This window comes from Syngnathoides biaculeatus, chromosome 13, assembly GCF_019802595.1.
Source record: "Syngnathoides biaculeatus isolate LvHL_M chromosome 13, ASM1980259v1, whole genome shotgun sequence".
Lineage (NCBI taxonomy): Eukaryota > Metazoa > Chordata > Actinopteri > Syngnathiformes > Syngnathidae > Syngnathoides > Syngnathoides biaculeatus.
The window spans coordinates 19,520,559-19,538,178 of NC_084652.1; the positions used below are offsets into that span (position 1 = coordinate 19,520,559).

The window sequence follows — 17,620 nt, forward strand, 5'->3', positions numbered from 1 at the left end:
TTTTTGCGTTTGAAAGCATAACAAAACGTTGTGAGTCAGCTGGTCGGGGTGTTCGAATACTGATTTTCGTTCGAAAACCAAAGCAAAAATCTTGAAAACTGATTTGTATGAAAACCAAGACTTTCAAAAACCGAGGTACCACAGTAGTCGCTCTTGGGGTTTATTCCATGTAACACAAGCTACAATAAAATTTGTTTTGTTAAATGGAGAAACTGTGGTGTTTACATAATTCACCCGTGGAACCTCGAGTTGGGGTGCGGGGTTCCGCACGGACTGTTTTTGTTGTTGCGCTTCCGGAGGAAAGGTTAACAGAGTTCCCGCCGTTATGCGAGTAGTTTGGTGATGTCGAACAATAAAGCAAGTTCTGTTCCTGTGTCCGACACTCCGCCTCCGACTCCTTTTCTCCGGCGCTACACTGGTGACCCCGACGTCAGTCCCGGCGTTTTCGAGACTGAAACGAACATGGCAACCGCCATCCTCAAATTTCCGGAGTTTTGGGAGCCGTCCGCGGCAGCGTGGTTCGCACAGACGGAGGCTCAGTTCGCCCTCCGCGGGATCTCAGATGATTCCACGCGTTACTACCACGTTGTCTCAGCACTCGGGAGCTCAACGGCGGCCAGAGCAGTGAACTTCATCACCTCTCCCCCGGCCCGAGATAAGTATGCTGGGATCAAGGTTCACCTTCTCAAGGTTTTTGAGCTTTCACGGCCGGAACGTGCCCAACGTCTGTTGGCTATTAATGGACTGGGGGACAGCAAACCTTCCGAACTCATGGAAATGATGCTAAACCTGCTGGGCACGGAAGAGCCCAATTTCATTTTCATGGAACTGTTTCTCAGGCATATGCCACCGCATGTTCAGACGGCGCTCGCGAACAGTACTGCCACTGAGCCCCGGGCCCTGGCCGAGGAGGCCGACCGTTTCTTCCTGGCAACCCAGTGCTTCTCCCCTGAGGCGCTGGCCGCGACGCGCAGTGACTCACCTTCGGGCGCGTGGGTGGCATCCAGCAGGGGCCCCTTCGGCACCGACGGCCGTGCTGGCACAGGCTTGTGCTACTTCCATGCCTGTTTCGGTGCGAAAGCGAAGAGGTGCCGCGCCCCTTGCAACTACGACGCGTCGGGAAACGCCAAAGCCCACGCTTCGCAGCGGCCGTGAGCGTGGGCGCAAAGAGCCGGCTGCTGTTCGTCAAGGACAACCTTTCCGGGCGCAAATTCCTTTGCGACACCGGCGCCCAGAGGAGCGTCCTGACGGCCACTGCGGAGGACGCCGCTGGCGGGACTCATGGGCCACCCCTACTGTCCGCTAATGGCTCCCCTATCCGCTCTTATGGCATGTGGACTGTGGACTTGTGTTTCGGGAGTCAGCGCTTCACATGTGACTTTGTCACTGCGGATGTCTCATTCCCTCTCCTCGGCGCTGATTTTTTTTGTGCCCACGGGCTGCTGGTGGATGTTAAGAGGGGCCGTCTGGTGGATGCACTGACTTTTTCCACGGTCGCCTGCGTCTGCAATGAGGCGACTTATGGTGGTCTCTCCAGTTCGCTATCGGACGGCACCAAGTACCAACTCCTCCTTGGTGAGTTCCCTGGCTTGACACGGCCCACTTTCTCCTCTGCCACGACTAAACATGGGGTCGAGCACCACATTGAGACCAAGGGCCCCCCGATCCACGCGAGGGCCCGACGGCTTGATCCCGAGAAGCTAGCAGTCGCTAAGTCCGAGTTTGCCAACATGGAGCGTCTGGGCATCGTCCGCCGCTCGGATAGCCCGTGGGCCTCGCCACTACACATCGTCCCTAAACCGAGTGGTGGGTGGCGACCGTGTGGTGACTACCGCCGCCTTAACGACGCCACTACGCCTGACCGCTACCCTGTTCCACACATTCAGGACTTCTCAGCCCACCTGGCAGGCAAAATCTTGTTCTCCAAGGTCGACCTGGTGCGTGGGTATCACCAGGTTCCCGTGCACCCCTCAGACGTTCCCAAGACAGCTGTAATCACTCCGTTTGGACTGTTCGAGTTTCTGAGGATGCCGTTTGGTCTTAAAAACGCGGCACAATCTTTCCAGCGTTTAATGGATTCTGTGCTCAGGGACTTGCCATTTGTGTTCGTCTATTTGGATGACATCCTCGTCGCCAGCTCCTCGGAGGATGAACATCTGATGCACCTCCGCGACCTCTTTGCAAGACTTGAGCAGCATGGCCTGATCATCAACCCGGCGAAGTGTGTTTTCGGGGTGCCCTCTATCCAGTTCCTCGGGCACCCCATAGACAAGAACGGCGCCGCCCCCCTTCCGGCAAAGGTGGAGGCCGTCTCCGCTTTTCCCCGACCTCGCTCGGCTCGGGGCCTCCGGGAGTTCCTGGGGATGGTGACTTTCTACCACCGGTTCATCCGCCGGGCGGCCCACATCATGCGCCCGCTCTATGAGGCTCTGAAAGACAAGGCCCCCAACCGGGACGTTGAATGGACGGCCGAGAGGATGGAAGCCTTCGAGGCTACGAAGGCCGCACTGAGTCGTGCCGCTATGCTGGCCCACCCGACCCACGGGGCCCCTGTCGCTCTCACTACCGATGCATCGGACTACGCTGTCGGAGCCGTATTCGAACAGTGGGTCGGCGGCGCCTGGCAACCGCTTGCCTTTTTCAGCCGTCAGCTGGTCCCCAGGGAGCGCAAATACAGCACGTTCGATAGAGAGCTCCTCGGCCTCTGGCTGGCGATCCGCCACTTCCGCTCCCTATTGGAAGGCCGTGAGTTCACGGCATATGTGGACCATAAACCCCTCACTTTCGCCATGTCCAAGGTGGCCGAGCCGTGGTCCGCCCGCCAGCAACGCCAACTGTCGTTCATCTCTGAGTACACTACGGACATCCAACACATCGCCGGCAAATCCAATGTGGTCGCGGACTGCCTCTCCAGGGCGATCGTCGGCACTGTGCATCTGGGTCTCGACTACTCCCGCATGAGCGCAGACCAGGGCTCGGACCACGGGGTGCAGGCCCTCAAGACTTCTGACATGGGTTTGCGCCTGGAGGAAGTTGCGGTTGGTGACTCGGGCGTCAGGTTGCTGTGCGACCTCTCAGCTGACCAGCCTCGGCCGCTGGTCCCTGCAAACTGGCGAAGAGCTGTTTTCGAGGCGGTCCACAACCTCTCCCACCCCGGAAGGAAACCGTCCGTGAGGCTGGTGGCCCAGAAGTTCGTGTGGCGCGGTCTCAAGAAAGATGTGCAGGCCTGGGTCGACTCGTGCGTGGCCTGTCAGCGGGCTAAGGTGCATCGCCACACAAAAGCCCCCTTGGAGCCCTTCGCTGTCCCCGAGTGGAGGTTTGACCACGTCAACGTCGACTTGGTAGGTCCACTTCCTCCCTCGCACGGATTCACCTACTTGCTCACCATGGTGGACAGGACGACCCGCTGGCCCGAAGCCGTTCCCCTCTCCTCGACAACGTCGTCAGACGTGGCCCGGGCGTTCATCGGCACATGGGTTGCATGCTTCGGGACACCGTGCGACCTTTCCTCAGATCGTGGCCCTCAGTTTACCTCTGAACTCTGGAACGCAGTCGCTGAGAGTTTGGGGGTCAAGCTGCACCGCACTACCGCCTATCACCCCCAGGCGAACGGTCTTTGCGAGCGGTTCCACCGCTCCATGAAAGCAGCCCTGCGTGCCGGCTCGACGGAGGGCAACTGGTTGGATAAGCTCCCGTGGGTCATGCTCGGCCTCAGGTGCGCCCCCAAGGAGGACCTGTTGTCCTCATCCGCCGAACTCGTCTACGGCCAGCCACTGCGGGTCCCCGGCGAATTCATCCCGGACGCCACAGCGCCCTGGTCCGCAGCCAGGCAACGGTCCTCCCTGCTGGAGGCCGCAAAAGGGTTCGCGCCGGTTCCCACGTCGCAACATGGCACCCCAGCTGCCCGGCTGCCCCGTCACCTGCGCTCTGCGGATTTTGTGTTTGTTCGTCATGATGCCCACCGTGGACCTCTCCGCCCCCCATACGACGGGCCGTTCAGGGTCCTGGAGCACGGGGATAAGAGCCTGCTCGTGGACATTGGCGGCAGACCCGAGACTGTTTCCGTGGACAGGGTCAAACCCGCGCACCTGGACATTGCCCAGCCTTTGGGGTTGGCCCTCCCCCCGCGCCGGGGTCGTCCCCCTTTGCCCTGTGGCCCTGCGCCTGCCGGGGTACCCTTGACCCCGCCTGAGCCCTTGTCCCGTGACTCAATGGACAGTGCGGCCCCGCCCCCCTCGGCCCCTACAGTGCACACCCGCCGGGGTCGGGTCATCATCCCTCCACGGCACAAGGATTTTGACTATGGGTGAATTCTGGGGGGGCTTGTGTGGTGTTTACATAATTCACCCGCGGAACCTCGAGTTGGGGTGTGGGGTTCCGCACGGACTGTTTTTGTTGTTGCGCTTCCGGAGGAAAGGTTAACAGAGTTCCCGCCGTTATGCGAGTAGTTTGGTGATGTCGAACAATAAAGCAAGTTCTGTTCCTGTGTCCGACACTCCGCCTCTGACTCCTTTTCTCCGGCGCTACAAAACAATTTTAAACCAATTCTCAAAAAAGCGGAATTGGAAAGTTATTTATTTGAGGAGAACATTATTTTATGTTTTCCTTGATAAGAAAATAAAAAATGAACTACCTATACCAGAGCATGGTTAGTGTGGGGGGCGGTGGTCCACTGCCTATCCCCCCCCCCCCCCGCCACTCCATCACCCTACCCCGATCTGCTGGCGAAGCAAATCCATACACCAATTGACGAACATGCATGCAAAATGGTGTTCATGTATTAATAACTTCAATAGCAACACTATAGACGTACTGAAGTACTTGTGCTGGAACCGTTTATATCAACAGAGGTCATATCGACATATCAACTCACAGGTTCTTACAGGTGTTTAAACAGTAAAAAAAGAATCCAATAGCACTACTGAACAGTAGCACTGTCTTGCTCATTTTCCAACACCCTGTCCTGCCCTTTCCTGTCCTTTATCTGTTTCTCCTGGTTAGTTATTGCATGTCCTCACTGGATGTCCTCCCACATCTAAAGTAAAAATGACTGTTGCAATGTTACTTGTGTTCAAACCAGACTGTCTCAGTATTGTTCTCTGATAGTTTTCACCCCAAGTCTCCTTCTACATTCTCTTATTGCCTAGGAAGATTAAAATGAGGAATTAGTTGTTTTGGTATTGTCTTGAATATATTTCATCCCAACACAATTCAATACATTCTTGTTGAATATCATACTTCGCCTTTCATTGTACACATTTTTTGTAAACCAAAAGGTAGTCATCATACCCATTCATCCATCCATTATCTGAGCCACTTATCCTCACAAGGGTCGCGGGAGCACTGCAGCCGATCCAAGCTGAGTTCGGGCAGGAGCCAGGGTACACCCTCAACTGGTTGCCAGCCAATCGCAGGGCACATCAAAACAGTCATTCGCAGTCACAATCACAACTAATGGCAATTTAGAGTCTCCAATACATGCATGTCTTTGGGTTGTGGGTGGAAAACGGAGTCCCATGCAGGCATGGGAGAGTATGCAAACTCCACACAGGGGTGTGTGGAATTGAACCCCAGTCCTCAGAACTCTGAGGCAGACACTCCAACAAGTCGTTCCACCAAACTGCCAGTCATCATACCATTTAAAAAAATAACTATAATGAGTGTTCGGGTTGTTGCTGCAGATCTTTAACTGTAGAGCAATGTGGTCGAATTTTGTCAAAACCTATCTTTGAGCAAATGCAGTTTGCTCTTGCCACGCGTTATTTCTTTCCTGAGTTTGTAGACATTGGTGTTTCGCAGGGTCTGATTTGTTGGGGTGGATTGTAAATTCTTTTTTTTTTTTTTTTTTTGGTCACAGGTGGTACTCAAGTCACTAATGTGCACATATTGTGATTGAATTTTGTGCTTCAGCAGAAGGCCTGGCAGCTATGCTACACTAGCATCCCATTAGGAGTCAATCTAATACAACTCAACAGAAGGCTGAGATCGATATACCATGTCCCTCCGCCATGCGCTTCAGACTCATCCCACACATTCCTATTAGTTAGGGAATAATTGATTGGGGGACTGTTCATTATTCCCTTGATTTGGAGTTTTCATTAAATAGCCAGATCAATTGATATGCATGGGCTTGTAAGTTTTGGACTGGGAAGCTCCTTGGAAGTGAAGAGAGGCTTTAAAAGAGGATGGCATGTGTTGGCAATATGACTGAGATGAAACAATGTGTTTCATAACTACTACACTGTACAGGTATGAACAGAGAAAATAGCATGAACATGTAAATCCTCTATACTAATGCAGCCCTATGGGGGCACAAGCCAGTGCAATCTGTAGTCCGGTCCCAAGCCCGGATAAATGGAGAGGGTTGCATCACGAAGGTGTAATACATATATGAGTGTTCATCTAAAGATTCCCATACCAGATCGGTCATGGCCCAGGTTAACAACGCCCGCCCCCGGCACCACTGACCTGCAGGGTGTCGGTGGAAATTTAGCTATTGTGGGTTGAAAACAAAGAAGAGGAGGAAACCGGATTTATTGGCAGAAGAATAATAGAAATTAACAGAGCCTACAACTGATTGTAGGGACTTTGAATGTTGGGACTATAACAGGAAAACCTCATGGGGTTGGTTGACATGATGATGTCTGAGGTCCCATATTCAATCCTGGACCCACCTGTGTGTAGTTGGCATGTTTCCCTGTGCCTGTGTGGGTTTTCTCCCATATCCCAAAAACATGCAACATTAATTGGACACTCTAAATTGCCCCTAGGTGTGATTGTGAGTGCGACTGTTTGTCTCGATGTGCCCTGCGATTGGCTGGGAACCAGTTCAGGGTGTACCCTGGTTCCTCCCCGTTGACACCTGGGATGAGCTCCAGCACTCTCCGCGACCCCCGTGAGGATAAGGGGCAAAGAAAATGGATGGATGGATGTATAATGTTATTAGCGGCTATGCCCCACAGGTAGGATGTGACCTAGAGATGAAAGAGAAATTCTGGAAGGAACTAGATAAAGTATTTCTGAGCATCCCAGACAGAGAGAGACTTGTGATAGAATAGGCAAGTGTGAAGGACCAGGAAGTGGCAATGATTAGTTAGGAGGATGTTAGAAAGGCATTACAAAGGATGAAAAATGGAAAGGCAGTTGGTCTGATGACATGCCTGTGGAGGTATGAAAGCAATTTGGAGCGATGGCTGTGGAGTTTTTGACCAACTTATTCAGCATTATACTAGCGGGCAAGAAGATGTCTGAAGAATGGAGGAAAAGTGTGTCCATTTTTATGAACAAAGGCGATGTTGAGCTGTGGGAACTATAGAGGAATAAAGTTGATGACCCACACAATGAAGTTATGGGAAAGAGTAGTGGAGGCTAGACTGAAGTAAATATCTGCGAGCAGCAGCATGGTTTCATGCCTAGAAAGAGTACCACATATGCATTATTTGCCTTGAGGATGCTAGTGGAAAAGTACAGAGAAGGTCAGAAGGAGCTACATTGTGTCTTTGTGGATCAAGAGAAAGCCTGTGACAGCGTACCAAGAGGGGAACTGTGATACTGCATGCGTAAGTCTGGTGTGGCGGAGAAATATGTTAGAATAATACAGGACATGTATGACGGCAGCAGAACAATGGTGAGGTGTGCCGTAGGTGTGAGAGAATAATTTAAGGTGGAGGTGGGACTGCATCAAAGATCACCTCTGAGCTCCTTCCTGTTTGCTGTGGTAATGGATAGGCTCACAGATGAGGTTAGACTGGAATCCCCTGGGACCATGGTGTTCGCAAATGACATTGTTATTTGCAATGAAAGCAGGGAGCAGGTGGAGGAACAACTAGAAAGATGGAGGCACGCATTGGAAATGAGAGGAATGAAGATTAGCTGAAGTAAAACAGAATATATGTGCATGAATGAGAGGGGTTGAAGGGGAAGAGTGAGGCTCCGGGGAGAAGAGATAGCAAGGGTGGATGACTTCAAATATTTAGGGTCAACAATCCAGAACAATGGTGAGTGTGGTAAGGAAGTGAAGAAACGGGTCCAAGCAGGTTGGAACACCTGGTGAAAGTTGTCTGGTGTGTTATGTGACAGAAGAGTGTCTGCTAGGATGAAGGGCAAAGTTTACAAAACAGTGGTGAGGCCGGCCATGATGTACGGATTAGAGACAGTGGCACTGAAGAAACAACAGGAATCTGAACTGGAGGTGGCAGAAATGAAGTTGCTAAGGTTCTCCGGTGGAGTGAGCAGGTTGGATAGGATTAGAAATGAGCTTATTAGAGGGACAGCCAAAGTTGGATGTTTTGAAGACAAGGTTCGAAAGAACAGACTTCGATGGTTTGGACATGTCCAGAGGTGAGAGAGTTAATATATTGGTAGAAGGGTGCTGAGGATGGAGCTGCCAGGAAAAAGAGCGAGAGGAAGACCAAAGAGAAGGTTGGTGGATGTTGTGAGGGAAGACATGAGGGCAGCCGGTGTTAGAGAGGACGATGCAGGAGTTCGTCTTAGATGGAAAAAGATGACACGCTGTGGCGACCCCTAACAGGACAAGGCGAAAGGAAAAGAAGATGTAAATTCTGTATACTGTGTTGTGTTTTAGCAACATTTCTCAGCTATCTTGTCTATTTGTAAATTCACCATTTCAGGCTTGCACGGGGAGAGCAAATTGTTTTTACTTTCCTCATTTTTTAAATGGAACCACAGGAATCGTTGTCTTTTACATTACTTTTATTAAGTTGGCATGTGATGAATTCCCGGTTGGTGCCCCACTCACATTTGATGTTCTGCAGTCTCTTCCCCAGCCAGAGAAGTTTTTGGGGTAGAGAAAATGTATAAATGGAAAGTTTAAAGTGGTGTTTTTTGTCTTGATTTTCATATAAATGCTTTTCTTGTCTGTCTTCTACCTAGCTCCACACTGACATGGATAGGAACGATGGACGCACTAAATATGTCCTACGAGGCGAGGGGGCTGGCTCTGTCTTTGTGATCGATGAGAAGACAGGAAACATCCACGTCACCAAGCCACTGGACCGCGAGGAGAAGGATGAGTACCGCCTCATTGCCACGGCCACCGACAGGCAAACAGACCGCGCCCTAGAGCCCTCATCACAGTTCATAATTCGGGTGCAGGACATCAATGACAACCCACCTGTCTTTGACGAAGGCCCTTACAGCGCCATCGTGCCTGAAATGGCAAATATAGGTATGGCATTCAAATACCTTTACAAAAAGAAAATTAATAGTCAACAGGGATCAACGCCAAGCAGAACAGTTTGTTTTACATTATGTAATTATTTGTGTTTCTATTGGAGAAAAGCTCTGATGGGTGTCAAATGATTTTGATTGTGGAGTAACTAATTAGATATAATGAGATCCCATCAGGGCGGCATGGTGGATCAGCTGGTAAAGCGTTGGCCTCACAGTTCTGAGGTCGCAGGTTCAATCCCGGACTCGCCTGTGTAGAATTTGCATGTTCTCCCCGTACTTGCATGGGTTTCCTCTGGGCACTCCGGTTTCCTCCCACATTCCAAAAACATGCAACATTAATTTGACACTCTAAAATCCCCCTAGGTGTGATTGTGAGTGTGGCTGTTTGTCTCTATGTGCCCTGCGATTGTCTGGAAACCACTTCAGGGTGTGCCCCGCCTCCTGCCCGTTGACAGCTGGGATAGGCTCCAGCACTCCTCGTGAGGATAAGCGGTGAAGAAAATGGATGGATGGATGGAGATCACATAAGTTCATTAGGTTAGACCACTAACTACAAATAGATTATTTTTTGTATTACAGTTTACGTCAAATGAATACTAAAAGTTTGCATGCTGGTTTTGTTACATTTGAGTTGCATTCAGTAAACTAATGATGCAAGTTTGAGTAGATGGAAACGCATAAAGTTTATAAACTAAATGCCTACACCTTACATACTTTGCTTTAAAAAAAGTTTTCATGGCTCACAGTATTCCTCCTCCTCCAAGTCTGTCTTCTTAAAAAAAAAAGTCATCCCTGCAATTGTTGACTGTTTTCTTACCATATTTTTGGTTGTGTCTGGTTCCCATAATGCTTAACATCTCACCAACATGATATCATAAATGTTTCAAACTTGAACACCATGTGATAAAAATATAAACCATAATGTAGAATGAAACGTTCCACATGCATATCTGATATTTAACATGCAATTGTAGTCTCGTCATGCAAATTCATATGACAAAATATATGATTTTTATTATCCCAAACTCTCAATCTTTTATTGCAGATTTGCAGTGCACATAATCTGCCCATTAAACTTAATAGTTCATGTTCAGATTCTGCATATGGCGCGGTTGCCACTTCTGCAATTTCACTTCCTGAACCTCTCTGGACTTTCTCTGCTCATTATGAAATGGAGCTCCTTTTGAAAGAAAATCCATCCATTTCATCCAATTCTTCTGGAGGGACCCAGTGGCATTCCCAGGGTGGCTCGGAGATGCAGTCTCTCCAGCGTCTCCTGGGTCATCACTGATGCCTACTCCAGGTGGGACGTGCCTAGAACTCCTACCCAGATGTATGGGCCACCTCAATTAACTTCTCTCGATGTGGAGGTTGCAGCGGCTTGACTGTGAGCCCCTTCTGGATGCCGATGTTCACAACCTTTTTCTGAGGAAGAAACCCTGCGGAGGTATCTCATTTCGGCCACTTGTATCCATAATCTTGTTCTTTCAGTTATGATCTGCAGCCCATGGCCATAGATGAGATGAGAACGTAGCTCGACTGGTAAATCGAAAGCTTTGCCTTTTGACACAGCTCCTTCACCGCCACAGACCAATACAGACTGCATCACTGCAGACACTGCACTGATCACCCTGTAAATCACTTGCTCTGTTCTTCCCTCACTCATGGACAATATCCCAAGATATTTTTCCACTTGGTGTAGGATCTCCTCCTTGACCCAGAGAGAGCACTCCTGGGCAGTCTAACTGAGGATCTCAGCCTCAGATTTGAAGATGCTGCTTTTCGTCCCAGCTGGTTCACATTCCACCATTCCAGCAAGAATTGGCAATGATGGCTTGATGAAGCTGTAAGAACCACATTATCTGCAAAAAGCAGCGAGGTTTTACTGATACCATCAAACTACACACCCTTGACCTTAGATGTGCCTAGGAATCCTGTCAATAAAGGTAATTGGTGACAAATGGCCACTTTGTCACAGTCTTAACTCTCACTGGAAACAAATCTGACTGGCTGTGGGCAATGCGGATCAAATCCTGACACCGGTTGTGGAGGGACTGAACTGGCAATATCTGAGTCTGGTACCCTAAACTTCAGGAGCACCCCATAGAGGACTCCCTTAGGGACATGATTGAAGAACTTCTCCAAGTCCTCAAAACACATGTTGACTGGTTGGATGAATTCCCATTCCCTCTCAAGGACTCTGATGCTGGGTATAGAACGTGGTCCGTTGTGCCAGGCCAGGACAAAAACCACACTACTCTTCCGTAATATGAGATTTGACTTTCAGACAGACCCTGTCAGGTTCACCAATCAGACATTCATTTAACAGGACAAAAAAGGAAGCAAAGACACCAGTTCAAGTCTTGTGAGGAGAGAGGAGAGGAACTGTCTCGTACAATTCACCACTGCACTCTCTGATTATCCTCTCCTCAGCACCTCTATTTATTTAGTTTTAGGACTTATTTACATGGATGTTGCACAAAGGAGACGACAAGCAAAACAGTTTGAAACAAGGTGTACATGTTTGTTAATGTGCGTGTGCATGTGTGGAAGATTGCTGAATACATGTGTGGTGGTGGTGTCATTTCTTTAACAGGCACCAGTTCTAACAGTTCTGATGATTAGATGTTTTTGTTCTTGCTATCTCATGCTAGGAGGCTGCCACGTTATCTAAGGCAGAGCAAAGCCTTTCTTTATTGGAAGCAAATGTATGATAATTATGATCACAATTATTCCTACAGACCCCTTTATTTTACCTTATCAGGGAGGCTCAGGAATGTGTTCCCACTGTAGTTGGAAAACCCCTTTCGGTCCCCCATCTTAAAAAGGATGCCTACCACACTAGTTTGCTAATCCAGATTCACTTTCCCTAATGTACATGGGATTTTCCTGGTGTGTGTCAACCAAGACAGCTCCACAACATCAAGGTTCTTTAGGAACTCAGGCCGGAGCTTTTTAAACCCCTTCAGTGACCTCAACCCCAGAGACAGAAGAATCTACCTCAAAGTCCCAAGATTCTTCTTCCTCACGAGAAGTGTTGACCATGAAATTTGAGATTTTTTACTTTTTTGAAGTATTTCGCTCCACTGACTCACAAAATCCCAAGTTATGGTCAGCAACCCACCATCTCCACCATAAACAATGTTGACGGTGCACTGTTTCCCCGTTCCGAGATGCTGGATTGTGAACCAAAATTTCCTTGAAGCCATCTGGAAGTCACCTCCCACTCTTTGGGTCAAGTGCACATGTGAACACCCTTATGTGTGACCATGGTGTTCATTATGGACAATACATGACAAACACAGCCGTCCAGTAATAGAACGTCTCTCTGGTTAGGAGCGGGGGGTGTTCCCCCCAATCATGTCCCTCCAGATCTCACTTTCATTGTCTAAGTAAGCATTGAAGTCCACCGACAAAATAAGTGAGTCTCCAGTGGAAGTACTCTCCAGCTCCCCCAACAAGGACTCCAAAAAGGGGAAGTATTCTGAACTGCTGGCTCCACAGTCAGGACCCTTACCCTCACCTGGAGGCAGAGGAAGGCTAATCTCTCATCAATTTTAAATTGAAAAAAAAAAAAGCCCCAAACCATTGTTGACTTAATAATTTTTAATTGTATATGAAGAATGAAAATTTCATTTAAAATGAAGCATTTATGGCAATGGTTTAATGTAGTTGTTTGTGTTTCTTCCTCACAGTTGAGTAGTACTGGGTCAGAATCCTGGTTCAAGGTCTCCAATGTGACGTTTACATTTTCCCAGTGCATGCATAGGTTTTCTCAGTATACCTTAACCTTCCGTGTACACTTCAAAAATATCCATGTTAGACTAATTAACTCTTAATTTGTCCAGACGTGTAAATGTGAATACAGATAGTTGTTTATCTGGATGTACCCTGTGATTGAATGGTGGCCAGTCCAGGGTGAACCCTGACCTCTTACTTAGTTTGCTGGGATTGGCTCCAGCTCACCGGACAGAATGGAAAATAGATGGGATGATGAAATGTTAATTAACTTCTCTGCTTTGCAGAAAAAAAGTGTTTTCACTTGCAAAATACAGACAGGAGCATGCATGTCAAAACTAGAGTGACCTGTGAATATTTCCGTGACCACTAAAGGATCATGCAAAATATGACAGGCATGCCTGGAATAGAAATGAAGAGACCAGGAGTGCGATAGGAATATCTATTTTTTATTATATTGCAGAAAGATTTGGAGTGACAGAACGTGTTTTGAGATTGTAATTCAAAGCATGGCTGCACAAAACCTTGTACAAAGTGCTCTAATCTTCATTATACTCCACTCTGCCCCTTGAAAAGATGTTCCACTCGGAAGTAGCAACTATTGCTTTCCAAAAGGGAAATTGCTTTATATTATTTTAAATAATGTATGTACAAAACTTTATATTTTAAAATAATAATAATAAAAAAGTACAGCCAGTCTTGGTAAAGTGAATATTTTTGTACCGGAAAAGAGTGCATTTGCTTTATGTTGGAACAATAGCCACGGACATAGCCAGGAAAACTGAAGCGAATGAGGGACAAAATTTTGCGATACTGTATTAATAAGCAATTACCACAGGAGGGATATGGGTCTATTGATGGAAGCTCATGCAGCACCGTTATTATCAGCCCGCCCCATTTTCTGTGACATCACTTGGCATATTTTGATGTGTATTTTGCAATTTATAAATATAGGATTTTGAAGAAAGCATTCCGTTTATTCAAGTAAATGCCATTATTACACTTTTGTTGTTGTTAGCCTCCCAACATCGTTTCCCTCATAGTGTCCTGCTATAGTCTGGTGACCAGTTCAGGGTGCGCCCTGTCTCTCCCCCAAGGTAAGGTGGGATAGGTTCCAATGTGCCCTCAACCCTAATGAGGATAAGCGGTACAGAAAAGTAGAAAATGAATGAACAGATGGATATTTTTCCCTGATTTTTCTCAATATTTGACGCAGATGATGGCATAATTTTCAAGTCATCACTTGTCTGAATATATTTCAAATGTTTTTTTTATTTTTGAAAAAAATAAATCTCCCACAGAGTTTCCCGACATTAGTAATTTATTGAATTTTCAGCAACGCGAGGTAGTATTTGTTGAAATGAAAAGTTATTTTGATAAAAAACATCAGAACAAGGTTCAGATCTGTCCTTCCGCCAAGATGAACCCCAGGAACGAGACAGAGGATCGGTGGAACTCGCACATCTCCACCACTTTGACGTACAGCTGATTTTGTAGTAGTTGTTGTAGCACCTCTCTGACGTGTGCGATGTGGGAGGTCTCATCTGGGGAAAAAATTAGTATGTCGTCGAGGTAGACGAACACGTTTTTGTTTAGTCTCTCCTGTAGCACATAGTTTATGAAGTTCTGGAACACGGCTAGTGCGTTAGGCAGCCCGAACGGCATCACCAGGTACTCGTAATGGCCCGTAGGGGTATTGAATGCCGTCTTCCACTCATCCCCCTCCCGGATGCGTACCAGATGTTACGCATTCCGTAAGTCCAGTTTTGTGAAGATCCGGGCCCCTGAAGTAGTTTGAACGAGGAAGCGATCAGGGGAAGAGGGTACCTATTCTTAATGGTGATGTTGTTGAGTCCTCTATAATCGACGCGGGGCCGGAGTGAGGTGTCCTTCTTCTTAACGAAAAAGAAACCTGCTCCAGCCGGTGAGGAAGATGGTCAGATGAGTCCTGCCGCCAGTGACTCCTCCACGTACTCCTTCATGGCCTGGTGTTCCGGACCTGTCAAAGAAAAGAGCCTCCCCTGAGGGAGTGAGGTGCCGGGCAGGAGCTCAATGGCGCAATCGTATCGGCGATGTGGCGGCAGGGATTTAGCTTTACCCTCAGAAAAGACCTCCTTGAGGTCCTGATTACAGGATGGTACCATGGGTATCTCCAGTACAGGCCCCGACTCCTGTATGTCAATGGGCGCGATCTGAATACTCCTCTTCTCTCCGTGGTAGCGACGCTAGCCTGGGAAGCTAGCCATGGCTCCAGCCGGGACAGATCTCGTGAAGCCTCTGGTTTGTTAGCTGAAGAGCAGCCTCCTGTTCGGCCAGGCATCTGCCTTGGAACTGTAACGGACGGCGAATGGCTTTTGAATCGGCTGGATCCATGTCTTGGCCAGATCGTTCTGTCATAACCAGAACTTGAGGGCGGACCCAAATGCATGACTCAGTGGACAGGAAGGCAGCTAGGAGAAAGTGTTTATTTGCTCCAATGTCGGGAGCCGGGGAGTAGGTAAGAACAAGCAGCAGGAACAGGAGTGACAGGCTTACGGGGTTGGTCAGGAAACAGGCGGAGGTTAGTACACAGGAGGCTGGCGTCAGGAATGCGGAAGTGCGGGAACGAGGCATGGGTGGCGCTCTTTGCCAGATCGTCGGCTGGGTCCTATATATACAAGGGGTTAATTACCGCCGATGAGGTGCAGGTATTCGTCTCCCAATCAGTGCAGGTGTGTGGGGACCCACACAGCAAGGGCATGACCAGCAGGCCCATGACACATTGAGACCCCACGAGGTGATATCTTGCATGGGGCTCCACTCCGATTAAAATTGACCGTCATGTTTAGCTTCTTCCATTTTCTCATAATTGCTCCAACAGTGGACCATTTTTCACCAAGCTGGTTGGCAATTTCTCCGTAGCCCTTTCCAGCCGTGTGGAGTTGTAGAATTTTGTCTCTGGTGTCTTTGGACATCTCTTTGGTCTTGGCCATGTTACAAGTATGAGTCTGACTGATTGCATAGGGTGGAGAGGTGTTTTTATACAGCTAACGATCTCACACAGGTGCATCTGATTCAGGATACTACATGGAGTGGAGGTGGACTTTTAAAGGTGGACTAACAGGTCTTTGAGGGTCAGAATTCCACCTGATAGACAGGTGTTCAAATACTTATTTGCAGCTCTATCACACAGATAAATTGTTAAAAATTATACATTGTGATTTTCTTTTTAGATTATCTCTCTCATAGTGGACATGCACCTATGATGAAAATTTCAGACCCCTCCCTGATTTCCAAGTGGGATAACTTGCAATTTCGCAGGGTGTTTGAATACTTATTTTTTTCACTGTAAAGGTACCTGGTACAATACACTACAGACATAATAAAAAAAAATGGTTATCCATTGACATTTTTTTGAATAAAGACCAAGTCACTTCTTTTTAGGCCCAGGATCTGCCATGAGAATGCCCATCTGGTTTGATCTCAGAATCTCTCCAGGGTCAGTCCTGGTTAGTACCTGGATGGTCGACCATGTATGCATGGCAGCTGTCGTTCTCTTCCTGTAAATACTACAAATTTTAGAAACTGCAAAAAAGAAAAAAGTATTTAGGTTGGATAAGCAGTTGCTTTATTGCTACTCATGTTTTTCACGATAAAGTCGCACTAATGTTAAGAATTAACATTTACTGTATTTGAACACAAAAAAAATCCAATACTCAAATGTAATTGTCGGGGGCGAAGTCATGGCACTGCCTTACCTTCTGTGCCTGGCAGCAGCCGCTCACCTGCACCTTGTTTAACTATGTCATGTACTTAAGCCTCATGTGTCATGTCCTGTTTGTTGTGTGTTTTGTTGTGTGTGATCCACACCTACGTGTGTTTCACATGAGTACACGGGGTTCTTGTGAATGATTTGCTTCATTACCATGCCCCACCGTTCTTGTGCCACCATAGTCTAGTCAAGTCTCGTTTGATATGCCATGTTTTTCACACTAGAAGAGTGCCTTTGCTACGTGTTTTTGTCATATCGCCCATTTTGACTGCTTACCTGTGTACCGACCTCTCCCTGATTTAAACATCCTTGTGAAACCACGTCTTCAGCTTGGAGTCCTGAATTTGGGTCCTACGCTTTGCAGCTTGCTCGTGACAGAACAAATTGTTCAAACATGGACCCAGTGAACTTTTGCCCACAGAATAAAGCCATCCCAATGTCTCTTGCTCATGTCTTTCGCCATCTCCCTTCATAGACGGAGGCTTTTGTGAGGCGGACTGAAGAGTGTTTTGAAATGGCTTGGAAGAGAAGATTAGGCAATCTGCAGCCACCGCCCTGTGCTCCTGTCTTGTCGTCCCATGGCCCATGGTGTCCATCTACTCTTGTTTTGTCAGTGCTGGGCCACGGCATCCACTGCTTGTTTTTGTTTCGTCGGTTCACATCTTGTGGCATCCATCTCTTGCTCTTTTCTCGTCGGCGCCCAGTCCGTGGCGATCAGCCTTTACTCGTGATCTCCAGCATCAGTGTTCATCCAGCGGCCATGTCCTTCTCATGCTCCGGTGACGCCTGCCTTACAGCCACAATCTCTCACTCGTGTTTTGTTGGATCCCGAACATTCATTCATTCCGCTCTCTTGCTCTTCCTTCAATGACGACGCCCGACCCGCGGCGTCCATCACATGCTATGCCTTGTCGGTCCCTGACCCACGACGTCCACCGC

General features: G+C 48.2%; 1 protein-coding gene across 1 annotated transcript in view; it reads left to right on the forward strand.

Annotated features, from left to right (window-relative positions):
* LOC133511045 (cadherin-24) overlaps positions 1 to 17,620 on the forward strand; it is a 160,931-nt gene that overhangs the window by 37,849 nt on the left and 105,462 nt on the right. The window contains exon 2 of the mRNA XM_061839632.1: positions 8,893 to 9,187. Within this exon, the coding sequence (XP_061695616.1) occupies positions 8,905 to 9,187 (283 nt within the window). The 5' untranslated portion in view covers positions 8,893 to 8,904. The remainder of the gene's footprint in view (positions 1 to 8,892; positions 9,188 to 17,620) is intronic.